This window comes from Carassius gibelio, chromosome A9, assembly GCF_023724105.1.
Source record: "Carassius gibelio isolate Cgi1373 ecotype wild population from Czech Republic chromosome A9, carGib1.2-hapl.c, whole genome shotgun sequence".
NCBI classification, from domain to species: Eukaryota; Metazoa; Chordata; class Actinopteri; order Cypriniformes; family Cyprinidae; genus Carassius; species Carassius gibelio.
In genome coordinates this window covers 7,453,412-7,464,603 of record NC_068379.1, presented here as the reverse complement: position 1 = coordinate 7,464,603, position 11,192 = coordinate 7,453,412, and the positions used below count along the sequence as shown (strand labels likewise).

The following is an 11,192-nucleotide window of genomic DNA, read 5'->3' as shown; positions in this document are numbered from 1 at the left end:
TACACTTAAACAGGATTAATGCCAATGCTTTAGATGAAATATCAGACGCAAATGCTGCTTTTTTCCATTTTTACTTGATGTCTTTTAATTTAATGGTGTGTTGGTGTATTTTGTCTTCATTTTGGGCAGTGTGATGTTATAGTAGATGTGTTTTTGTGCCATCAGTTTCTAAAATATAGGTCACTTCTTTTGAGGTATGTTGAATTAATTGAATTTGATGCTACTTCCTTTATTCATTCTCTTGTTAATATCCATTTCCTTTTTACCACTTGGTTAACAAACCAACTACCATTCAAGACTGCATAAGACTTCACTGGTTTAAATATTTATTTATTATATAAAGCCATAAAGTCAAGAGGTAAAATAGCTATAGAATAGTAAAGTAAGATATAAAAACCTGACATAAGTTTAGCATACTAAAACGTGATCTTTTTAGTACATTTGTTCCTATATCAATAGCAAATAAAGTATAAATCTATTTACAAACCATACAGATAAAAGAATCTCAGAGAAAAGGAGTACAAAATCCAACGGAGGTGAAGAATATTAGGAAAGTAGAACACGCGAAACATATATAACAGTTCTGCCATTTCAACAGTTGGTGTAAAAGCAAAATGCGCTCCTGTTTAGTTGTTTCCTTTGCGTAAAATGTACACCGTGTTCTAGCCAGTCACAAAATGACAAGTATCAGGAGTCAACGATGTTCTCGACACTAATAGCGACATATTTGACGATGTTTAATGTGCAGCCGGATTTTGGACCAATGAGATTTCATTGTGGGCGGGGCTTCCCAGCACAATGCTGCAGCAACCAAGTGACTGACAAAATATTCTGTGGCTGGCTAGGACAAACACATCCACGTGGGAAGAGCCTTTGTCACTTTATTGCAACATGCCTGGTTAGGATATGTTGTTAGCAAGAGAAAAGCAGTACCAAAGACACAGGAAGGAGAGCGTAGAAGGAACAGAGCTAGTTGTTATTAACGAGAGTCTTTTTAAGGCGAGGAACGAGGAAAACGGTGCCGTCCGCAGTGTGCTGTAGGGAGTATTCGTTGGGCGAGAAAGGCTTGTCATGCTCGTCTCGAAGCATACTGAAGACCTCATGGTACAAGGTGCTCAACTGCTCCTTCATCTCTTTCAGACTGGTGCTACGTTTGCTCTTCTCCTTCATCAATCGCTCCTTCTCTTCTTTCAGAGAGTCCAGCTCGTACTCCAGGCCCACGATGTTCTCCATCTTTCTCTTGCGGCAGTTCTGCGCCGCGACCTTGTTCTTGCCCCGACGGCGGATGTCTCTGACGAGGGCGAGCTGGGCCTCGTTGAGCTGGTGTTTGGACATCATCTCGTTGAAGTCATCCACAGGCAGATTGATGATCTTGTCCACAGTAAATGGGATCTGCAAGGCTTTTGCTCTCTGTTCGTCTCGGGAGAGCCGGGCCTCAGAGCGTTTCTTCTGCTTGTCTTTGGTAAAGGGAGGTTTGGAGTGGCCACTGGCCTCCGCCGGCTCTATCTTTGGGTTCTTCGCCTTCATCTTCAGTGCCTCGGCTGGGGGTTTCTCTGAGAGAGATCCCTGAGCTCCATCGGTAAGGTAAACCAACGGGAATATCTCGGCATAATCTGACTCCATGTCACCCGGACTACCATCCATCTCTTCGGAGTCAGAGTCGCTGAAACCGAAGGATCCGTCTCCGTTCAAGGACTGCCCCGGAGAGCTCGTGTGAGGGCTGGCGTCCAGCGACAAACCGGAATCAGAATCTGGGAATTCCGACAGAGGCTCTGGTTTTCCTGAGCTGAAGCTTCCAGGGGAGAAGCTGTGCAGATCCATGGGGTTCACAGGAGGATCGCTGGGGATCTCCACCAGTTGGCTGACCGTATTTCCTTCGTCAGATGTGAAAGGACCGATGTTCACTTTAACCTCCATCGCAGGATAAAACAGCTCATTGAATTCTTCAGGTCTAAACTCGGCCCTCACATCCGGGACGTTCAGACTCATCTGGCTGAGGTTGGGCGACACCGTAGTGTTGAAGGATCCATTGTATGTGTTGATGTATTCGGGAGGACACACCTCTGTCTGCACCGATGAGAGATGGTCCATCCCGGGCAGATATTGGCTGTAGTTTGGGTCCTGTGCTTCTGTGGAGGGTTTCATAAATCCATCCATATCCAACGACTCCTGCATCTGTATGTTGAGGCACTGCTAAAAATACAAAAGAATAGACGTGTGAACGTTGTAATCCAAAGACACATACTGTATGAGACAAACAATATGAGTATACTCTTCACATTGTCTGGCAGATTGGCGAAGTTATAGTTGGTTGAACTTTGACCTGCTCAGTAATGAAGTAGCTTGACGCTTCACTCCAGAGTTCAGTGCACTGGGGAATGTTGACACGACCTTTAAACCTTTTTTGTTTAGATATGAACCAGCTTCCATATATACTGAGGTAAGAAAGTGGGTAAACTCAAACAAAAACAGATGAAGTATACATCCGAGTTGGCCGTCGCACCACAACATGAGCTCAGAGAGGGTCATGTGGTTATTGCTCAGCAACAGGGTTGTTTGCGACTTTCTAAACCACAGGTGGCATAAATCAGAGAAGCACCTCACAGCCTCTCTCTCTAAAAACTAAATTACAGTAGTTCACATCAATATTGAAAGTTCTGTTATGATTTTCTAGCCTTCATGTCATTCCAAACCCATAAGAGTTTTGTTTGAAACACAAAAGAGGATGTTTTAATGAAACCTGAGAGATTTCTGTCCCTCTGCTGAAAGTCCACAAAACCCAAAGTTTGATGCTTCAAAAAGTCCAAAAGGACATCCTAAAAGTTGAGCTCAGAACCAGTACTACATGTGTTCTACTGCACATATGTGCACTGATTAATGCTTATTTGTGAATCAATTGAGTGGATTGAACCAGTTCATATGGATTACTTTTCCACTTTCTTCATGAACATTATGAAGTCTCAAAGTTGTAGTACAACGGACCTTCAATGGAGAGATAGAAATCTCAGTTTCCATTAAAAATATCTAATATTTTTGTTTGAGAGATGAGCTAAAGTTTTATGGGTTTGGAATGGTATGAGGGTGAGTAAACATTGACAGAATTTTCATTTTGGAGTAAATTTTCCCACAATAGATGCTATGTTAAGGTGTTTATAAGGTGTTGAAAAGTGAAAAGCTGGTGGCATTTCATCTGGCCAGGCTCCATAATTCACACTAGCCAAGCACCAAATGTAAGTATGAATTGGCTTGGGTGTGTAAATAAACCTGTTCTGTTGGCTGAAATCTGTATTGGGAAAATGACTTTCAATGGCTATTCAAAGACGTACCAACTATCTGCTTCCAAAAAAAAACAAAAAAAAAGATTAAAAAAAAATTGTCTTCTAACAACTTTTAACCTCAGTAAAGACTTGCCATCAGAAGTTGGTCTAGGATGACTGAATGACCGAAAAACACTGAATGTTTTTGTTTTTTTAGTAGAAAAAATATTAAAAAACATTTTTCTTAAATATTGAGTTTAGGGTGTTAATGAGGTCTGGTTGAGGGTTCATACCTGCACCTCTGGCAGTGAGAGCAACTCCATCCAGGCCTGATCCAGAGAGCCCGGCGGCAAAGGATTGTGGGTAAAGGCTGGGTTGTCTGGAGGCATCATAAGATCTGTGGAAGGAGGAACGGACGCATCCAGGCAAGGCGGCGCTGACTGCACACAGACAACAGAGAAGAGAGATAATTAGACTGAAGTGCAGTGACATGTATAGGTGTTATGTTTCTGTGAGGTGTTATATGGGTGATAAATATCCCGTAATTACCTCAGCTGCCGCATCTAGTGGAAAAGTCTCCGCCAGGAGCTGCATGCACTCATCAAATGACATGGCATCACCGTCCTGTCCTGCAAAAGCCCCATTCTGCACGTACACAGTCAAACACATCCTAATAAAACCAGTGCATCTACACAGAGCAGGAAACATGCGTGTGAATGTAGATTCTATGACTGGACTGACTTAGTTTCTCAAATAACCTTTCAGTTAAAATGATTAACAAAGGATGTCTATGATTTCATGTACTGATTTCAGAGGGATTGGGATTTCTGTATTTACTACTGAAGTGTTTGTGTGGATGTGGATGTGGTTTTTAATTTCTAAAGTGTGCTCTGAATGCTAAATGAAATGAATAGTTTTATCATTGCTAATTTAACTAATTTAATTAATGGAATTAACATGTGTCTCAAAGTATGCACAGACTTGCCAAAGTCAGCAAAAAGTCACAGATTTGAATGTGATCTCCAACATTTGTCATCCTTCTCATTCTTCTAGGATCAAAGAATATATCTGAGCTATGCCATCATTTAAGAGCAGTAAACTCAAGCATTCATTTAGTCACTTGCTATTAAAAACATACCTATAAAAAAAAATCAATTTGCATCATTTCAAAGCTGATACCTTGTTTATTCAAAGGTAACAGAGCACAAAGCTTATTGCGGTTATTACACGGTAAGTGCGCTACAACAGAACAGCATATAAGAAGCCATAGCAGTATCGATTACAAGCCGACAGCTTTACCTGTTGTTGTCTAAGTTGTGCACAAAACAGACCCTGCTTTTGTGCACTTGGCACGTCTCCGTCATTTTGGACCTCTCTCATGCTGCACAGCTGGAGCTGCTTTCAGCAGAGATCTCAAACTCTGACGCGCATCGTCTCAGTTTATTACGCCAACACAAACAAATGACGTGATCGCAACACAATCAGGAAAAAAGCATTACATGCAAGTTTTTAAATCATAACATGTAAACTCATATAGCTGCCAGCAGCGATCCAATGGACAACACAGGATCCAGTGATCTGAGCTACGGCATCATTTTGTAGCTATAAACTCAGCAGATGTCTCATACATTAATTTCTCTTAGGGCCTTTACGAGAAACATCTGAGAAAATTAAGGAAAAACTCAAGTGCGTTCACTTTGTACAGGACTAAAATCACACAGTACATCTGCGAAACACAAACTGACCTAACCTGCTCAGGGAAAACAAGCTCTTTAGTGTCCTATCAATGTCATACTGGGATTGTTTGCGAGTTCATTTGCTTTCCACTTCGCAGAACTGCGCTTCTGATAAAGACGTAGCACCTGAGTTCCAGTAATTATGCCATAGTGGCTGATACCAAGCAACCGCGCAGCTGCACCCTGTAACATGAGGCTATGTGTGTGTGTGTGTGTGTGAGATCTCAGATCTGCTCTACACGTTGATGTGTACATGCACACCTCTCTTCCTCTGAATGGGTGGCGTACCTGTGTGGCGTTGGTGTGTGCCAGCGGGGCGCTCCGGGGCACAAACTCTCCGGTCTCCTCGTCCAGCTGGAGTTGTGCGAGCAGTGCTTTCTCCTGCTCCCGCTGCCGCTGCTGCTGCTTCTCCTCTTCCTTCTCACGCTGCAGACGCAGCTCCACTTCCTTCTGTCTGTAGCTGAAGTCAAACACTTCTCTCCCCGCGCCCAGATCCACGTCCTGCCTCCACAGGATATCGATCAGATCCATATCCTAGAGAGAAACGCCAGAGATGAGCATGAGGCGACCACCACACCCTGCCGGTCCGTCCCACCTCAGATAAGCACACGCACAATAATACACACTGTGAATAATACATGCTGCTTCTCCTTTTCCACTCCGTCTCTGGGAACCACGATGCATCCACCCACGCAGATACAAACACATGCACACGCTCTCAGTGTTACTATAAATATTAAAAGGTCAGTTCAGCTCAAAAAGCACACAACAGCTGCAAACTTCATGTTTCTGAACTTCAAGAAAAACATTCATAGGCTGCATGCGGAAGTCCTTTCGTGTGAAGAGATTTGTATCTAAAAACATTTTTAGCATTTTCTAAGAACTTTATCAATATTAAGGTTTCTATTATGTGCAGTGTTCGACAGTAACCTATTTAAATATTTTTTTACTGTAGTATCTGTGCCAGTTCTTTTTTTTTCTTTTACTTTATTAGAATTTTTACTTTCATTCCTAAGCACAATATCATAGTTTTAACTCTATTTCCAAATATATTTTTCCTTGTTATTTGGAACTGATATTTTAAATGAAGTTTAATGTTTTTATGGTAAGTTTTAGTAATACGTTTTTTCTTATTTATACATTTTTTTTTCTCTTTTGTCTTCATGCCTTAATATTCCTGAATGACTAGCTAAAATTATAAAAATGCTTCATTGATAAAGATGTTTTTACCTTTTATTCTTTGAGGACATTATAAAATCAAGTAATTTTACTGTAGGACCGTTTGATTGATATCATAAAAAAGATTTAGTTTTAATTGTTCAAAAAGGCTTTTTTTTCATCTAATGACTAACAGCGCTGTACTAGTTAAGTGATGAGTCCACTGAGATATTTATAAATGCTGGTAATTAAAAAATGTTCCCAGGCTGAGTGACAAAACATTTATAACCTTGGCCTTTGTCTTCTCTTGGTTGATAGCTGGAGGAACTAAAATCTTTACTACATCAACATTGTCTGGGATATGCAGTAATATGCTTAAACATCCTCTACCGATTACTTACACAGTGAAAGCTTTGTGTTTTTACATTTGCATTTATCTGTTTATGAGGCCAGAAAAACCATGTCGAGCATGTGATTTGAGATCCGTAGAAAAGTTTCAGATCACAAGGCCCAGGGGACTGAACGCAGAAGAAGTGTGTCCTGAAAACAGAGGAACTGCAGAGTTAAAGGAAGTGATTCTGTTCCACGCTTCTGAATCAGCTCTGACAACACGGCACAATTCAGATGCTACTGCGTAAATGATTATTTTAGACTAAAAGACTGTTACCGAATGATTATTTTATTATTATTATCATTGTTTTATTAATAATTTTGCCCATGTATCAATTCTTAGTCAATTTAATTTATTCTAACACATATAAAAAATAAAAAAAGTTTTATAACAATGTTATAACACAAATGTTTATTTTTGACCAAAGGACTGTTTCTGAATTCTCAATTTATTATTATTATTGTCAACTGTTCTCATGTTCTTTTTATTTATTTATTTTTCTTTTTATTATTATTATTATTATTATAGTAGCACTTTGTCAATTTCATTTATTAAAATTTGTCATATTTATTGTAATATATATTTTTTTTTTTAAAGTTTTTTTGACATTATGATACAAATACCAAAAGACTGTCAGTTTATTATTGTTATTATTATTATTATTAGCCAATTGTTTTCATGGTTAGCATTTATCTTTTTTTTTTATATTCATTTTTTTTAGTTTTATATTGAACATAAATTCGGTCAATTTAATTCATTAAAAAAAAAAAAAAAATATATATATATATATATATTTTTTTTTTTTTTTTTTTTTATAAATTAAGTTGACAGAATTTATGTTCAATATAAAACTAATAAAAATTAATATGTATATATATGAATGAATATATATATATATATATATATATTTGTATATTTGTATATATATATATATATATATATTCATTAATAATAAACATAATAATAATAATTTTGCCAGTTCTGAAATTCTTAGTCAATTTAATTTATATAAGCACATATAAATTACAAATTTATATAAAAAATGTTTTATAACAATATAATGATATAAGAATAATTCAGTTGCGTCACAGAGGCCTCCAGACAACAACATGGAGGCACATGCCGTCTGGCTCTGAGTCACACACATCCTCTCCAGCTCCAGATAACAGACGGGGCGGAGCTACACAAATGATGAAACGTCCAAACAACTGCTAAATCAGCCCCTCTCACGAGAGGACAGGCCGGACCGTCTCCTCCAGCATGAACTGAGGCGCTCTCTCCCTCCTCGAAGCGATTTGAGTGACGAACGTGTGTTTCCGAACGTTTAGTTTGGGTGTTTTCTGAGTGGAAATGTTTCTTTGAAGAGCTTCTTACTTTCAAAACATTCTGTTGTTTACGAGTGTGTTACAAAAGCATTTGTTGTTTATAGTTTTTCTTTAAAGAAACAAATAGTCCAAAATTGAAACAATTGGGAAATTATTATTATTATTTTCTGTTTTATTATTATCTTTCTTCTGTGAAACACGAAACAAAGTTTTTGTTGTCCATACAAAGGGGCGGTGAATTTTACTGCCAAGCTCAAAAAAAATAAATAAGAAAAGACAAAGAAGCACGATAATAAGTCTCATAAAAGTAATTATACACTACCTTTCAAGTCTTCTCTTTTCATAATTAACAGGACCGCTGATATTTGTGTTACTACTGTAAATGAAAACTAGAACCATAAAAAAGCACATTACTTGAAACCGTTTTCAAGTAGTAAATTAACTAAAACTATACAGACATTTAAATATATATATATATATAAATGACAAAAACACAACAAAATGACACTAACTATATGCAATCTATTTCAAAATATAAACAAAAACTTTCATCTTAAATTAAAACTGAGCCCGAGATTTTGTGTTTCATGGAAAGAAAAAACACAAAGAACATAATATTGGTCCAAATGACATAAAATAATCACCATTTGCTGGTGAACTGTTCCTTTAAAGTGAAAGGAAGAATATCTGTTAAGTATGATAAGTTTTGTGATCACGGTAAGTGTTTTTGATCAGATGTAAGCAGATGTGCTCGGCCTGCTGCTGATGTACCTTTGACACTCATTATCTTGGGTTTTGTATTAAACATAAGTGAATGTGAGGCTAACTGGACAGGCTAAGAAGAGTATTGCACATATGTTTGTATATCAGCTTGTTGATGGGGTTGCAATTAGAAGTGAAAACATATATGCAAGACACACCTAACTACATAATTAATGCTCAATGTGTTGTTATCATTATCCAGGTTAATGGCAACGGGAAACCAGAGGCGGATATTAAAACTGCAAAGTTTCCTGATAAAGAAGCGATTATTTTTCACACCTGTCTCACTTCCTGTTCCTCTACTGTCGGCGGGAATGTGGAATATACCATTGGAGGAACAAGAGAACTCCTTGTTCTCTATTTTAGTTTTTTTCACAGCATGGTTCAGGAAGGTACAGCACGTAATCAGTGCCAAAACCGGTTCACCACACCCTCTCAATGAAATATTATCACAAGCATCAAACTACTTTCCGTTTCTCTTAGTACTGATTTAATTATAGTTCCCTTCGACATATTTAAATGTGTACTTTGGGCATCAGCACACACGTTTAAGTTTTAGGAGAACTTAATAATTTTCATTAATAACACTGACAAACTTGATCACGTTATACACCGCTAAACAGTAATTACACAATAATTAATTCAGTGTCACATCACTTTAAAGCATTTCTTACATCTGTTTTCTAAACTCTGATCTAACACTATTAACCTAAAGCTGTTCTGTGTCTCTGTTTGAAGTGGAGCTCTTGACCTGTTCCACCTCACAAAAAAAGCATATTTAATTTAATGTAATTTATGAGACATTAAGTTTATAAACGACAAGGCCCTGCTAAGTGACACCCTAATTTAGGCCGAACTTGGAAATCTGTTACCCATTCTGGTGTTTGTGTGTATCTGTGTGTGTGTGTGTGTGTGTGTGTTTATTATTTCGGGGGTTTATTATTTTTATTTATTTCAGATTTTGGATGTTTTGTTTCATATTTCAAATACAAGCCTGGAAAAACCCCTTCAAGAGATATAAAACCAAGAGAAAATAAAATAGCTTGTATAAAGTTATAGTTTAGTTTAGTTTACCCTTATGTGATTAACAATCAATATTTTCTGAAGGTCAAGTGCCTCCAGGTTTCGTACCCTATTCAAGTGTCCCATTAATGAAAATTACCATAAATCTTTGATTCATATATTTTCATGCATTCACTTCTAAATGTGATCTCTTCAGCACCGTGTAATAAATGTCAATAACTAAACAATGTAAGTTTTTTTTATCTCCTTCTTTCAGTTAGGTATAAAGAAACACATTATTTGTGATAGAGACTGATAACGTGAATTTGAGGATCGCTTCTTTACGTCAGGACACAAGGGTAAAAGTAAACAGCCACATTCCAGACTGGAGCCGCCTGCTCTTATGCAAGTGAGTGCGCATGCGCAGAGAGCTAACGCGCAGATCACACGCACGAGCACATCAAAGCGCACCGACGCGCGCGTCTCACGACAGAAGTTCACCGCGCGGCAGCTTCGCATCGCGCTACTAACCACTCAACACTGCGATGATTTAGATTTACACGTATTTAGATACTTCTTCCTTCGTTTCGTTCTTAGGACGGCCCAAGTTCAATGACTATGCAGAATTTGGGCTGAGAAGGAGAGTCGCGAGAATACGGGACAAGAGGAAGCGCCTCCTATAACACAGAATATACATGAAATAAACTACAGCCATTAGTTATAGGAAGAAACAAAACATCGTCGATGATTATCATCTTGAACCTTTAAAATTAGAAACACTACAAAAAAGTCAGAGTGGAGTTTATAAGGAGGCAGTGATCTGGGGACACATTTATGACGCGAGCAATAATCACATCTGAATAACCTCACATGCCCTACAATATACCGGTTCAAAGGGCAAAATGATGTAACATCTTAGTAATATTAGCAGAAGAAACAAAACTCTTTTTTTTCTTTCATTTTAGTATCGTTTTAATACTAGTCAACAAACTAGACGTTATTATAACACTAGTGACGCAATTATTATTAAATATGATTTACCTGTTGGCTTGGATGCATTTTAGGCAATTCGATCTCCATCATGCTGAGAGATGATCTCTATTTTTTCGCCGTAACTCCTGGTGTGCTTTCTTTGTTTATAATCCTTCACAGCGAAATAAAATAATGCTTAAAATAAGCACGTCAGATTGTCGTCGCCACTCGCCGCACTTCGGAAGGAAATGCTGTCCGTGGAGTTATGAAAATTCACGGAACGCCCCAGACCCCGCCCACTCCCGCGCTGACCAATAGAAAGCAAAGCTGTTGCGGCATACGCCCCTTTTATCGCCACACGCCACACTTTTTTTTTTTTTTTAAGTTGCCACTTTATTTTAACAATAACTATATTTTTATTTCTAAAACAATTCTATTAGAAATCTTTTTTTATTTATCTGAAAGCAGCACCCGGTTTGATGAATAGCACTTATTATTATAGGCTATATTATTTCTCTAACATAAATATTCTACAGAATATTAATATCCAAAGCTTATCCGAACAGATGAGTTTTTAAGAGTTAAAAAT

General features: G+C 37.9%; 1 protein-coding gene across 2 annotated transcripts; it reads right to left on the bottom strand.

The window, feature by feature from the left end:
• Positions 1-313: 313 nt before the first annotated feature.
• On the bottom strand, positions 314-10,857 carry LOC128019576 (nuclear factor erythroid 2-related factor 2-like). 2 transcript variants are annotated; one of them, XM_052605643.1, is made up of 5 exons: positions 10,673-10,857; positions 5,282-5,527; positions 3,807-3,902; positions 3,551-3,697; positions 314-2,193 (listed from the first exon to the last, which is right to left on the bottom strand). In XM_052605643.1, exons 1-5 carry the CDS (start codon positions 10,712-10,714, stop codon positions 970-972), a joined length of 1,755 nt encoding a protein of 584 aa, XP_052461603.1. In that variant the 5' UTR covers positions 10,715-10,857; the 3' UTR covers positions 314-969. The 2 variants fall into 2 exon arrangements, with proteins under 2 accessions (XP_052461603.1, XP_052461604.1); XM_052605644.1 differs by having other exon boundaries at positions 314-2,190.
• Positions 10,858-11,192: the final 335 nt, after the last annotated feature.

Excerpts from the sequence above, each read along its gene's own strand:
- LOC128019576 (XM_052605643.1), bottom strand. The coding sequence starts at position 10,714 with ATGATGGAGATCGAATTGCCTAAAATGCATCCAAGCCAACAG. Across the intron at positions 5,528-10,672 it reads AAATGCATCCAAGCCAACAG|GATATGGATCTGATCGATAT; the intron begins GTAAATCATATT and ends GTTTCTCTCTAG. Across the intron at positions 3,903-5,281 it reads CACACACCAACGCCACACAG|AATGGGGCTTTTGCAGGACA; the intron begins GTACGCCACCCA and ends GTGTACGTGCAG.